Genomic DNA, 15598 nt, shown 5'->3' on the forward strand with positions numbered 1-15598 from the left:
CGTGAAGGATATATGAAACAGCGAACACTTTTAGAAATTATGAATAAGATTTGTAAAAACTCAACAATTTGAGAAATGCAAACAGTTTTTCGAAATGGGAACATTTTTGTAAAATCTCCCAAAAATATAAAACGTGGAGGTTTTTTTTGAAAACTCGAACATTTTTCAAATTCGAAAACAAATTTTGGATACTCGAACATATTTGAAAACTGGGAACATCTTTTGAAACTCCCGAACAAAACTTGAACACAAGAACAGTTTTTAAAACTTGCATACATTTTTTGAAACTCGGGAACAAAAATTGAAGCATGAACATTTTTTGCAATTTGCGAACAATTCCTTAAATGGAAACATTTATGGAAACTCGGAACAAAATTTGAAAACATGAACATTTGTTTGAATTTGGTGAACAACTTTTGAAATGGGAACATTTTTGAAACTCCCAAACATAATTTCAAAAGTGAACAAAAAGAAAATAAAAAGAGAAGAAAAAGGAATTGATAGATGAAATTAAGAAAAAGAAAAGCGAATAATGAAAAGAAAAGAAAAACATAAAAAACAACAAAGAAAAAGCAAAACAGAAAAAACCAGTGAAAACCCGGTTCAAGAACCTTCTAGAAGGTTCCCAAAACCGTTCAGGAACCCTCCGGAAGGTTCCCAAAACCGGACACGGTAGCGCCTGCGCTATCTCCTAACTGGGCCGGCCCATCTTGATCGCTAGTCGCTCGCCTCTGTGCGAAGCCTCGAGAACTCGACGCAGCGAGCGTCCGTTAGGAAATTCCAGCGATCAATTCCTTCATGAGTTTTGCATAGCACGGTTCCTTGGTCCTTCTTTTTTCCTTTGTATTTTCCTCGGCCATCCTATGCGCCAGGGTTATGTCTCGCCCAAACCGATTCCTAATAGGAATCGCCTATAGGCGGGCCGGCCATTAGCTGTCATCGCGCAAAGCCTTCGGTCATCTCGCGTCTGGTTTTATCAAAATCACTAATTAATGAATACACATTGCAAAAACACTCCACTTTCTCAGGTCACGACAAGTGGCGCACATGCAGCACGCCACTTGTCGCAACCTGATAGTTTTCCCTTTTTTCGTAGATCCGTTTATTCAAAATGTTTTATCTCTTAAACTGTGCGTTCAAATCTTGAACCGTTTTCATCATTGGATTCCTCGCGTCGAGATCTTCAAAACTAGATCCCATGTTGATAGATTTTGACGAACTTTTTTTTTCACGAAAAAACCGGACAAAAAAAACCGGGCGAAAAAACCGAACCAGGAGCATGGTTTTTTTTCCTTTCCGAAAGAGGCAAGCCCGTGCCTCTCGCGAAATCACAATCGTGCCTCTGGCGAAAGCAAAACCGTGACTCTCGTGTAAGGAAAAAAATAGAAAACGTGTTTTTTTTACATTTCCGAGAGGCACGGCCGTGACTCTCGCGAAAGCACAACCGTGTCTCTCGCGAAAGCAAAACCGTGACTCTTGCGAAAGAAAAAAAAAACAGTAAACGCGTATTTTTTCCCTTGCCGAGAGGCATGGCCGTGACTTTCGCGTAAGCACAACCGTGCCTGTCGCGGAAGCAAAACCGTGACTTTTACGAAAGAAAAAAAATAGAAAACGCGTTTTGTTTTTCCCTTTCCGAGAGGCACGGCCGTGACTCTCGCGAAAGCACAACCATGCCTCTCGCGGAAGAAAAACCGTGACTCTAGCGAAAGAAAAAAATACAGAAATCGCGTTTTTTTTCGTTTCCTAAAGGCACGGCCGTGACTCTTAATAAAGCACAACCGTGCCTCTCGCGGAAGAAAAACCGTGACTTTTGCGAAAGGAAAAAAAACACGTTTTTGCGCGAATTTTTTTTTGAATTTTTTTTGTTCGAAAAGCTAAGAAATACCGGGGGAAAACCAAAACGTCGAAAAAACCGGAAAAAACCGTTTAAAAATCCGAAAACGCGTGTGGAAAAATAAAAAAACAAAATCTGAAGGGAGCATCCAGAGCGCGACACGTGGCGAATGGCTGAGAGCGCGCCAAGTGGCGCTGATCGTTGCGAGGCTTCCGAAGGAGCGCTCGTTAACTAGTTGCTCCGGGTTTTTGTTTTGTCGGTGCAGTCTGGTTTCTCCCGGTTTTTTTTCTGGTTTTCTACAGTTTTTTCTTCGTTATTTTCAGTTTTTTTCGATTTTTTCTTCTTCTTTATACATTGATTTCATTTTTTCTTTCTTGCTATTTTTATTACTTCGCTTTTGTTGGTTGGTTTTCTTTCATTTTTCGTTCTTAAACATCTCTACTTTTTTTCCTTTCCCAACACATGTCTACGTACATTTTTTGTATACCTGTAAAATACTTTTATGTATATTTGTCATTTTTTCAAATGCATATTTAACATTGTTTTTCAAAAACATGTTATGAATCTATTTTTAATATATATGTGAAACATTTTTTTGAATACATGTTCAATGTTTTTTAAAATTAGAAAATCATTTTTTCAAACAATGTAAATATTTTTATACATTGTATAAACATTTTTTGAAAATCTCATTACCACATTTTTGAATCTTGGTAAGATTTTTTTTAATGTGACATACGCCATTTTGAAAGTAAGTAACATTCTGTTTCAGTTTCACAATTTATTCTCCTACATTGTATGAACATTTTTTAATTGTCACGTACATTGTTTTTGAAATTATAGAGAAACGTAGTAGAAAACAAAAAAAATCCATACTGTGTACATGCCGAAGAAGATGCATGCACGGTTTGATCTGATCATTACCAACTCATAGCAGCAGCGGAAGAAGAGTTGGCGAAAATCGTCTATGCAGATTCCCGTAGTTAGGATTTTAGGACCTCCCAACCGCGAGAATATATCCTCCATCGAACAGAAGATCGGACGTACCATATCTCTAACTGGTTGCACGCACCGCTTCCTGCACAACATCAATGCTGGCCCAGAGCACATAGCAGCCTGCATTGATGCCACCTGATGTGACCGGACGGGAGGGCAACGCAGACCGATACGACCTCTAGGGAGCCGCGTCTTCAACGCGGACGCAACATCCTGACCAACTTCGGCCACTGTGCCTGAATTGGCTGACCGCCCTTTCGTATGGCCTGGCCAAGGCATTATAAGCCGTGCCCCGGCGCCGTGCACTCTCTGCATTGCTCCGCTCATCCTCCTCCTCTCCCCTCTTCCTCCACAATTCCGATGGTGGGCAAGTCGTGGGCCGGCGTGGGAAGGCGACGACTCCTGGATGGGCTTCGGAGGATCATGGCGCCGCCACCCTCGAACTCTGGGGCCTTCGTCGTCATTGGTGGGTGGCTTCTCGACGAAGGAGGAGATCGTTATCTCCTCCTCCTCTGACGACGAGGACTAGCTGTCATAACAGCAGTCCGCGCCGGCGACCCAGGGCGCGCTTTAAGCCACCATGGACGAGAAGTATGAGTAGCAGATGCAAATGATGCTCCATCGCTCCGTCCTCCACCTGAATGGCCCAGTGCCACCACCGAGGATGCTCCTCCCGTTGAAGCCAGAGCCCGCGTCCCCTCCGTGCACTCTGCCGCGCAACCGCGGCATCCAAATCGAGCGCCGCGTGAAGGAGGAGCGGATCTTGCCGCCGCCCTCGATCGTCAAGGTGGAGCGCCGCTCGCCGGCGCCCCTGCCCAATGCGACCATTAACACAAGCAAATTTGGAAAAATGAGAATTGTTTTTTCACTTTGTGCACATTATTGGAAATTGTGATCAAATTTTGAAATTCTGGTCTATTTCAGGAAAACACAAACATTTTTTGAAAACCTGAATGTTTTCTAAAAATAAATTAATGTTTGAAATTAGTGAATTTAAGAAAATAAGAAAATAAATAGAGACAGAAAACACGAAAAATTAATAGAAAAAAGTATGACGCTGTGGCCTGGGGCTCGGCTACGAGCGACATTTAGCAGGCGGGCCAGGTAATGAGGTTCCAACGCTACGGGCTGTGGGTATGAGGATCCGATTTTCTACAGTTTTCATTAAATCTTTTTTAGTTTACTTTTTCTTTCGTTTATATTTTTTCTCCACCTATTTTCATTGGTTTCCCTTTTTTAATTTGCATTTGTTTCTCATTGGTTATTTTTCTTTGTTATACTTTCCTTTTGTTTGTTCGTTTGTTTCTTTCTTTCTTTCTTGTTTTTCTTTCTTTTCGTTGGGTTTTTCTTTTTTCATTTCTTTGTAGGTTTTTATTGTATTTTTCTTCACACATGTCTTGTTTTACCCAATGTACAGTTTTAGAGCAAACGTAAAACATTTTTATAGTAGACTTAGGAGATTTTTCAGATGCATAATGTAATTTTTTAGAAATAAATGTGTTGAGCACCTTTTTAAAAATATAGTAGCAATTTTTTCCAAACACAAGTTGAACATTTTTAACGGAAATAATTATTTTTAACCTACTGGAACAGATTTGTTCCATTATATAAGCTTGTTTTAATGTGACAAGGATTTTTTTAATCGCTACAATTTTTCTTGAGAAATTCATATAATTATTGGCGAAGGTACGGAACATTTTTTATACAGTATGAAACTTTTTTTACATTGCATACAGTTTGTGTGACAATGAGAAAAAAACTTTTTGGAAACTCGTGAAACTTTTTTTCAAATGTACATTAATTTTGAATGTATGAAGTTATTTTTAATTATGCAAATATTTTTATGTATATTGTATAGACAGTTTTTTCAACGGAACATAGATGTTTTAAACACGTGACATTTTTAATGTATCAATCATTTACATTTTTTACACGTTTAACATTTTACAATGCATGATTACCTTATGTATATATTTATGTAAAGTGCTCTTCGGATTATATATATTTAAAATAATACGAAATGTAAATAAATGTTAAAAAACAAAAAAGTAAAAAATGTGAAGTAAAAAGAAAAAAACGTGCATGACTTCGTCATGACATCAACACGGTGCGGCAGCTGGTTACTGGGTCGGCTCAGTTCCCGCTCCCTGTTTTTTTTTGAACAAAAGCGGGAGTTTCCCTCCGATTTCATTAAACAAACCATCGAATGAGATCAAATTCCAGTTTCAGAACCAACATTGAAATAAGTTCCCGCTCCATGTAGCTAGCCGTTCATAGGCGTCGCCGCTGGCGGCACATAGCCACGCCCCTATTAGCGATTCATAGCATTTCGCCTATAAATATGTGTAATATGGTTTCACAGTAAAAACATGTACATGGTCCGGTCCCCTAGAATGGTGGTTCCTCTTTCTATTGTATGTTTATTCGCCCTGCATTTTGATTTATGAGGACAACCTAATTCTTATGTGTCTTGCATCTTCTTCCTCGCAGAGGAGTCGTGGTTTCGGTTTTTCTATCTTCTCTTTTTTTAATATATTTTCCGAAAATTTTGAACATAGATATTTCAAAATTACTTTCTTATACTTTTTTAAATCATTGACCAATAAAAGATCCTTTTACCATTAAAAAATCATACCAATCAAAAAAATGTTCATAACATTTATAGATATTCATGCTTTTCAAAAAAAATGTCTGTGACATTTAAAAAATATAATGTAAAAAATGCCCATGTAATGTGAAAATAATGTTTAATACTATTTCAAAATTGCAGGTGACATTTAAAAAACATTCCCACGTTTCAAAAATATGTTACTGAATTTTTCAAATATATATATATATATATATATATAATAGTAGTTCGGGTAATTTTGGAAAAACGTGTTTTGTAACATTCAATAAAATGTACAATGCGTATTATAAAAAATGTTCAAACATGTATTTGAAAAAATTATTTGTGATGTATCAAAAAAAATCTTCAACGTGTATCAAAGAAATGTTCCCCGTGTATAAAAAAATATAAAACTTGTATAAAATAAGTAGGCATGTATTTGTAAAGATTAAAAATGAAAAATAAAAATGGGAAAAAAGGAGACGGAGAAAAACACGAAAGGAAAAACTAAAATAAAAACCCGATAACGAAACATAGAAAAACAAAAAAGGAAAAAAACCTGCATGGAATGTTCTAGAACCGGTCCATACATGTCTACAGAACCTTCTCAAAACCGCTTTGATGGGCTGGCCCACTAAGGCGAGGGCACACTCAGCGGGACTGGCGGGGAAAAGCTACATCTCGCAATAAGCGAGACAAATCTCCCATCTGAATTGTCTCAAAAAAAAGCTCCCATCTCACGTCGTGCCGTCCGAGCTGTTGCCGCTGGGCACCTTAGATCCTCCCCATTTTCCAACCGACATCTCCCCAAAACCTATTTCTCCTCCTTCCAGCCTGATCCTCGAAGTTGGCCTCGTCCTTGTTCATACTATATATTCTCCTTGTCCATCCGCAAGAGAGTCTTCTCGAATCGAAGATGGCCAATCCACCACTTAGAAAGGTGCTCGACGAAGATGATCCTCGCCAACTGAATTTTAACAGATGTTTTTTGTTGGCTAATCAAATTATGGAAAGGCTAAGTTTGTGGTGTATTTTTAAGTAATTACTTTTGTAAGTGCTTATAGTGTCCCCCTACTATTTTGGATGATTAAAAAAATGTTAAGAGCTAACATTTTTGTATGTATAAACAAGTAAATATCACTGATGATTTGGTTTAATCGAAGAGTATGGACCCCTAAAATTGTGTGTGGCAATATAGTCCTCGGAATGCCCCTGCGAGGTGTAGGAGATATGCCCTAGAGGCAATAATAACAGCTATTGTTTAGCTTGAAGTTCGTGACTAAGTTGTTATAACTGCAATGGCCCTTGAGTTTGTATATCAATAAAGTCTAAGAGGGAAACTCATATGCACGTGTGGAATTATAAGCGGTAGAATGTATTTCCAGTCATGCATCTAAGACTAGCTCAAGTGTTGCATGATGGTCACGTTTTCATGATCATGGGCATGACTATGCCAACAATTGTGAGGACACAATATTAGAAGAACACTTGTGTTGAATCGACCCAAATTGATGTTGTGCTATAGATATATTCATCACAAGTTAATGATTAATAACATAACGAAAGTTAGTGTTTGCATAATTCCTTAGACCATGAGTGTATCGAGTTCCTTCGTACTTGCTTCATGAACTTTGGGGTTAGTTAAACGTCATCCGTAACAGGACGGCTATTACGGCGGCTTTTGGGTTAACGGAAAAGTCTGACAAGGGACTAGATAGCTGAAGATTGAGATTTTCTCCTCCGGCGATGGAGAGATATTCTTTAGGCCCTCTTGGTGTTACGGTATCCATCATCGGCTGGTCAGACACAACGCGATTTGATCACGGGGATGCCAGAACGCGGGAACGAGACAAAACCGGTAATGAGGAAACTGGCATAGTGAACAAGATGTTGATTCACTGAGATGCCATTTAATCTCACCTCGGGTATTTGCAGGGGCGGAGCCAGGCTGCTACAATTAATGCCGGTACAATGTCTGTATGGTGCTGGTACAATGAACGAAGTACTTCATCTTCACGCCCCGGGTATCAATGTGCAATTCAACCTCTTGACCATCCAAACAGGAGTTGTTGGTCTCTCTCCCCTTGAATTCCATGTGCCAGATGCATGAACATCCAAACACCATAATCCGGGATGAATGTCCGTATCAGTGTCGTGGAGCAATTTGATATGTGATATTGGAGCCAATGCAATTTAGGGTCTTTGAATATGCCATGCAAACAGATCCTAAGATATAGCAGACAGATTACTTTTAGCCTCATGAACATCCAAACATCAGAATTTGGGTTGAATGTCAGTATCATTGTCCTGGAGAGATTTGATATTGGAGCAAATGCAATTCAGAGTCTTTGAATGTGCCATCGAAACAAAGGCTAAGGTATATACCCAATGGATTAGTTTTAGGCTTCGAAAGGTGCTTCCAATTAGTAAATACAAGATAAGATAGATGACTATTGTAATTAAATAAAAAGAAGTAAAACAAATACAAGAACAAAAGAGAAAGAAAGACTGCCCATAGTGCACCAGACCACGCAACCAAAACAAGACAAACACCGATGGAGAAGCTAGGCAGCAAACTCACGTACTGGCATCTTCAGTCTTTTTGCAAAAACTCACAATATTCCATTTCCATTACCTGCCCTGACAAACCAAATTATGTATCGATACCAGCCAGACACCTAGCCTAAAGTAATAGAAGTCACACGTCACCTAGGAATCATCTTAACACTTGTCTATATATAAGTATGTCTTATTCTGGAAGCACTTTCCTATATAAGCATCTAAAGACCTATATCAACAATCCGCACACAACTAAACCAAACCCCTCATTTCATTCCCTTACTAGTTGCACTTGGAGATGGACATCTCTGTCGCTCGATGCGTAGCTCTCTGTGGGGTTACCCTTGTGAGTGGATGGCTCGTACACTGGGTATATAGATGGATTAACCCTTTCTGCAACGGGGTTCTTCCTCCCGGCTCCATGGGGCTCCCCATTATTGGTGAGACCTTGGCCTTCCTCAAGGCAAGCCCTTCCTTGGACATCCCAGACTACTTCAAACTAAGGATGAAGAGGTATATACAATGTTAGTAGGTGTAGTGTCACTCTCCATTAATTGCAAGTAATCACACGTACTGATTATCACATGCATGTTTGGGCAGGTATGGTCCGGTTTTCAAGACGAGCTTGCTGGGGCAGCCAGCGGTGATCTCCACCGACGCGGAGGCCAACCGGTTTATCCTTCAGCAGGAAGGCACCATGTTCATTCTTGGGTACCCTCGGGCACTCACCAAGATATTCGGCGAGAAGAGCATCGAGGCCTTCCATGGCACCATCCACAAGTTCATCCGTAGATGCGCCTACATGTTGTTCGGCCTCCAGACCCTCAAGGCGACGCTCCTCCCTGAGATGGAGGCCGCCGTGAGGGAGCGCCTCGCCGCGTGGGCCGCCATGCCCAGCGTCGACGTACGTGGCGGTGCGCCCGATGTAAGTGCCTTGCCTTGTTGCTCCATCCCGTTCCTGCAATATTCATTCATTTCAGACTTTTAGTGTATGTATAGTAGTATACGTGCAAGTGCTAGCTATAGCTACTGTCGTCGACGTTTCAGATTATGTTCGAGCTGGTGACCAGGAAATGCCTGGGTTTCGATTGGACAAAGTCCAGGGAGCTGAGGATCAAGTTCGACACGCTTTTCTCAGGGCTCTTCTCCTTCCCGATATATTTCCCTGGGACACCATTTTACCGATGCATGCAGGTATATAAACTATACTAGCTAAGTACAGTAATAATGAACTTTCTTTTTGGTTTTCCTTCAATCAAAAGCTGGCTACATAATCTCCTTACGGCCGGTGCGCGTGCAGGCAAGAAAAATATTCACAAGACACTGCGGGATACGTTGGCAGAGAGGTTAAGTGCACCTGCAGGGAAGAAACATGGCGACCTCCTGGACGTAATCGTCGAGGAGCTGCAGGGTGAAGAGCCATCAATAAGTGAGGATTTTGCTATTGATATGCTCTCCACCTTGTTGTTCGCCAGCGTCTTCACGCTGTCAGGAACCATCGCTGTAGCATTCAAGTCACTCCATGACAACCCGGACGTTGTCCAGGAGCTCCAGGTTGGTTGGTAGGATGGATGATCTTTCTCTGCTAGCTAGTACAGTATGTATTAACCCGTCTGTATTTTCAGTAGTGTAATTTTTTAGCATACGAAATATATTTTATTAGTGAAATTTATGATCAAAATATTTGATGTAAAATACATAAGGGATTAATAAACACAGATGGAGGAAATACTATATATAGGCAGTAATACTGTTCCAGTCATATTCATGGTATACTGATGGCATATGTAATAAAATGAAGGGAGTAGAAAGATCCTGACAGCTGCATGCAAAACAATTAATAGCATCCTAAAAATTAAACCTGCACTTTACACAGAAGGAAAACCGAGCTATGCTCAATGGTCGAAAGGGTGGGTGCTCCGGGCTCACATGGGAGGAGTACAAGTCGTTGACATTCACTAATCAGGTACATGCTTTTTAAAAACATTGATTACAACTGGGTATATTCATATTTTTCGTTGTAGCTTTGTAAATTTGACAAAAGTTTCCGTTTGACTTTTAATGAAGGTGACCAATGAGATTATTCGAATAAGCAATGCTGCACTTGTAGTATTTAGAAAAGCTCTTATAGATGCACAAGTCAATGGTAAACACTCAGAAACATTACAATATACTACTCCCTCCGTTACATAATTCATGGTATTAGTTCACTAAAACCACGACGAGAATTATACAACGGAGGGAGTAGCAATTTGTTGCACTAGCAAACAAACCAGTAGAGTTCTATATACCAATAACCTCCAAGGTGGTTGTTGCTTAATGTATGTGTTGATTCCCTCTTCCTGCAGGTTATACAATTCCTGCTGGATGGCTGGTCATAGTCAACCCCATGGCAATTCATCTGAACGGAGAATTGTTTGAAGATCCACTCAAATTTGACCCATGGAGGTGGATGGTTAGTGCAGAATTAATTCTTTCGATTCTACTCCTTGTTTTCTACCCAATTTAATTAAGAAATTTGGTTGGGACCAACGCTGGGTGTAAATAAATTGGACAAATCGAAAAACATAGGATGAGTCAAAGCGCAGCACAATGTTGAAGAATTTCATGCCATTCGGAGCAGGCATCAGGGTTTGTCCTGCCGCAGAGTTTGTCAAGCTGCTCGTAACACTTACCCTCCATGTCTTGGTGACCGAGTATAGGTGAGTGCCTTTCACTCCCCAAAGCATATATGTTGCTTGCTTTCGTTAGATTGTTCATGCATGGATGGGATATGCAATATGCAATTTTAACTTCCTAGTTCCTACACAGATGGGAAGAAATGAAACAAACAAATGTATTCAGAAGTGGAGATGTTATGTTCCCGCAGGGCTACCACATTCGACTTCAACCCCAAGACGATAACTGATGCATACATATACCAACAGGAAACTAAGCCTATGAGACTTCTCAATTCTACCACAGTATCTAAATGTCATGGTTATGAACCCGAATGTTTCTATGGACTACTAAGCATTATACCCCTGTTACTTGGGGCTTTCATGTGAACTGGATTTTGCATTATTATTTTCACATCTATTTGGACGGTGTTACCAATCGTCATTCTGTTTACCATTGAATAAAAGTGCCATCATATATCCTATGACTATGAATCTGGTATTTAAGTGAGTTTGCCTGGTTATTTTTTTCCATGGTGTGCATTTGTACTCTGTTGAACTACCTTTGATACGACAACAAGAAAATAAAAATCTCCCATATTCAACAAAAATAATCGTTCAAGTCTATTTATCACCGCATTAGCTTCGATGTATCATTCAAATGTTGAAATAAATTGTAGCCAAAGTCCAAAGGTATTTATTGGAACAAAGCTTGGAATCACACTCAACTTGTGCTCTTGGACCAGAGTACATTAGAGTGATCTGGTTTGCTACGATGGTGCTCTTCCTGAGAGCCTAAACTTATCAAGCTAATCTACCTCGAAATTCTTTCAAAGGGTGTATCACCCCATCAATCCCGCTATATCTCACCATCATCATCAGTTTTTTGTTGCATACCCTCCCTCAAAGTGTGACCCTATGCCATCTTGCAACCATGTCACGACTTTCCATAGAACCTTGAGATGATGTGTTTAACAACATTTTTCCATTATTGAAGATCACTAAAACAACAAGGTTCATTTTTCATTCGAGAAGGTTCTTGAGATCTCCTGAAGACCAAGATATTTTGTCGTGGAATATACTGAAGAAAGTGCTTCATGCTAAAGTGAGAAGCTTCTAGAGTATGGGAGGAGTATTTCATGAGCAACAAAGATATTTGAGAAGAAGGTTCTTAAACTTCATGGATAATTATTGTCAAAATATTTAGGAAGACTTCTAGAATTATGGAAAGCTCTAGAGTTAGATATTTATGCATAGTAAGAAAATAGCTAGGCCTTAGATAATAGTGTAGACAAGTCTAGGCTAGAGGTATTTCTAGTTATAGGGTTGGACAATTGCCATTTGGTACTAATCCATCGGTGTAATTAGACATGCAAGGAAGGTGGCGGCCCTCCCCTCCTCCATGGAAGCAGTAGTTGAACTGCATTATATGAATAGTTTGAACTTTTGCAAAATTGTTCAAATGGGGCTTGTGATATATCATGGGAAATTTATGGACATGGCGACCATAATCTACGTTGAAAATTTTTCGAATGTCCATGGTTTAAAAGCATTTTGAAAACCATGTTTATTACACCAAAACATGAATAGTATTTTTGAGCTCATTTTTAAATGGTTCAACAAAACAAGACAGATGATATGATCGTTGGAAAGCTGTTGCAGATGTGCTCATTTTTATATAGAAATGTTTCTCAATTTCCGTACAATTCAGAGAACTTTAAAAATGATGAATTTTGAAACCAAACAACGGAGATCGTATTTTATATTTTTAAAAAAAGCTTCATCCGACTGATGCAAATGATATGGCGTTGGAAAGCTGATGAAAATGCACTATGTTTTCATATACAAAGTTATTTCTAATTCCAAATGATTTAAATGTAATTAATCATTAATCTTAATAAAACCTAAATAAAAATAACCAAAATAAAACTGAAATTTAAAATAACCTAATAAAATGTATATATGAAATTAACTCATATAAAAAATAAATAAGAAAATTCTATATTAAAAGATAAATTAAACATTAACCAAGACAAAAAATTAACCAAATTAAAAATAAAATAGGTAAAATAAACCAAATAAACCTAGAAAGCATACCAGTGACGTGGGTTGGAATAGCCCACGCCACCAGCATCGGGCGGCTCTAACCCCACCCCATCCTAACTCTCCCTTTCTCTCACTCTCTGCCCACCTCTTCCTTCTCCATGCGCCCAGTGCCGTTGCACTTTCACGTCGTCGCTGTTGCCACCTCCCCCATCTCCATCGCTGCAGCGCCGCCTGCCCACAATGAGCCCCGGTTGCTGCTATCGTTTTTGTTTTGTAAATTATAGTGTAGACTATTTAGATATTTCAGGTGCATTATAGTATAGATTATTTAGCTAGCTTAGGTAATTTAGGTATTTTAAATAGTTTAGGTACATTATAGTGTAGATTATTTAGATAGTGTAGGTACCTTAGAATGAGTGCAGCGATTCGGTGCCCAGCCTCATCTGCACCCGATTAGAAAAAAAATAAAAAAATAAAAAAATTCAGAAAATTCCAATTTTTTTCCTATGGTAAAAAATTTATTGCGCGAGGTTCGCTCCAAATATTAGCTCATTTGGACATCTGAGTAACACTCAGCAAAAAAGACAAATCTGGTAAAAACAGTACGTGAACAGTAAACTGTTTTATAGACCCCGAATTTGTCTTTTTTGCCAATGTTGCTCAGTTGTCCAAATCATATGAAAATTGGGTCAAACCTCATGCACCAAAATTGTCTACCATGGGGAAAAATGTGGAATCTTTTGAAGTTTTCTAGTATTTGTTTTGAATTTTTTATTCAACACGGGTGCAGATGAGCCCGGGCTCAGAAAAAGATTTTCGCCTTAGAATTTAGATAATTCGTTTGGATATTGTAACTTGCTTATGTACTTTAGAAAGTTTAGTTAGTGTAGTTAGTTTTGGTCAATAGTGTGTTTCGATATTCTAATTAAATTTTGCAGGTATTCAAAATGAGTGCCATGTTTTTGGTGTGATGTTGATTAATACACATTTCGTCAAATTTTTAGCGCTCAGTATGTCCAATTTGTAGGCAAGGTCATGGCGAATTTTTTCGGCAATTTTAGAATGCAATTATTTATTACCTTGTTAGGTATTGTCAGCATCACAGATGGCGCCGAAGTATCATGTTTTGAGATAGGAAGGCAATAAATGGTATGCGGATATTACCAAGGATTGTGTGACGCACCACCTTGGCTATTGGAATACCCCGGAGCTCGCGGCGCACGCCTACAATGCCAAGGCGGTGGAGCTCTTTAAGGCTAAGGCATGTCTTAACTTCCATGAGGAACGAGAGTACGCGCAGTTTCTCATGCCGAAGAAAATGAGGATATGCTCCAAGTCTTAGTATAAGGAGCACCTCCGGGTTGATATGTAGTTCTTCGACCGACGTGAGGCGTCTGACTACAGATCCTCAAGTCGTGAAGCAGAACAAGATGGTGTCTATGATGTACGATGCAAGGAAGAAGACAAAGGAGAATCCCATAGAGCCAGCCACTCATCAGGCACGTGGGGGTAGGTCTACCAGGGACAACCATGGGACCGGCCCTCCAGTGTGGGGAGTGACGACTCTGACTAGGCGGACTGCAAGAGTGTCATTGCCACTTGCTAGGTGGAGAGCGTTGGTTTTTGTAGCTAGTTTAATTAATTAGTTGTTATCTTTAGTTTTTCGTAAGTACTGTCTAACTTTATAGGAATGTTTTATGTTTGAACTATATTATGCATGATTGTAGCATCGTTTAATTACTAGTGTGTTTAAACTATCTAATGAACATAGCTATATGTGTTTTATGTTTGAACTATATGCATGACTATAGCGCCCTATAATTACTAGAGTGTTCAAATTATCCAATAAACCTACCTAGCTATATGTTTTTTAATGTTTGAAATATACATAAAATGATTGTAGCACTGTTTAAGTAAGCATGAGATTCGGAAGTCCAGCCTCCATGGGATAAATAACATTGCTTTTGCATCTGGTCGATGCGGGAAAAACGGAAACGCCCCTGCGTCGCTCTGCTAGGCGGCTAACCTAGCCTCCGCCAGCGAGAGCCCTCCCTCCTCCTGATCTCCCTGCGTCGCCACCGGAGGACGTTGGGGTGCGAAGCCCGCATGGCAGGTAGGGGCGGTGCAGGCCTTCTTTGTTTGGCAGCAGTAGCGGGGTGGGCGGCTGTTGCTGGCTGAATCTGATGCTGAGCGAGTCAGGCCTCGTCGGGTGGCAGCGTACTACGGCCTTGGGACGTGGTGGGAACAACGCGGTGGCAGGTCTGGCCAGGCTTGGGCAGAGCTTCGTCCAGATCGGGCCTTGGCAGGGGTGGTGACGTGCTTCGCGGCCAGCCACAGATCCACTCGGATTTGATGCGGACGACGGCGTGCGGTGTGGGCAACGGTAGTTACTCCCCCTGGCCGGCGTGGCCTGCTGGCGATGCGGCAGCTTATGCCGGGACGACGGTTGCGGGTGGCGGATCTGGTGGTGGCCGGCTTGTCAACGCGAGGGGAGGTCGAGGCAGCTCACTAGGGCAGCACGCGAGGGATTTGGACCCTAGTGCCCAGATCTAACAGTCGCAGCGGCGGTTGCCGTGCCTGTGGGTGATGTCAGTGGCTGGCACGGCGGTGGGTGTTCCCTATAGCGTCTGAAATCGGGCGGCGGCCCCTCTTCTTTGACGGTGCCGGACTCTATGGTCGTACGGGCCACTCGACTAATGGATTTTTAGGTGGTGACAGTCTTTCTGATGCTGGGGGCAGTATGGGGCGTCCCCTCCATCAACAGACCAGGTTTGATGCAGTTCCGCAGGTGACATATGTGTCTCTTGTGGATACGTCGAGCAATGCATGTCGCCGGCAGGTGAAGCCGCGGGCGAATGTACCGCCGGCAGATGCTACGCACGACGTCTCATGTGGAGG

At 40.8% G+C, this 15598-nt stretch overlaps 1 protein-coding gene across 1 annotated transcript; it reads left to right on the forward strand.

Moving 5' to 3' along the window:
• Nucleotides 1-8694: 8694 nt before the first annotated feature.
• LOC125540571 (cytochrome P450 87A3-like) lies at nucleotides 8695-11044 on the forward strand. The gene is made up of 8 exons (XM_087542676.1): nucleotides 8695-8901; nucleotides 9045-9191; nucleotides 9303-9551; nucleotides 9874-9963; nucleotides 10065-10143; nucleotides 10346-10452; nucleotides 10569-10699; nucleotides 10867-11044. The coding sequence occupies exons 1-8, from the start codon at nucleotides 8695-8697 to the stop codon at nucleotides 11042-11044; spliced, it is 1188 nt and encodes a 395-aa protein (XP_087398802.1).
• Nucleotides 11045-15598: the final 4554 nt, after the last annotated feature.

The sequence above is a fragment of the Triticum urartu genome, chromosome 2A (assembly GCF_056163025.1).
Source record: "Triticum urartu cultivar PI428250 chromosome 2A, HENAU_Tu73, whole genome shotgun sequence".
Classification (NCBI taxonomy): Eukaryota; Viridiplantae; Streptophyta; class Magnoliopsida; order Poales; family Poaceae; genus Triticum; species Triticum urartu.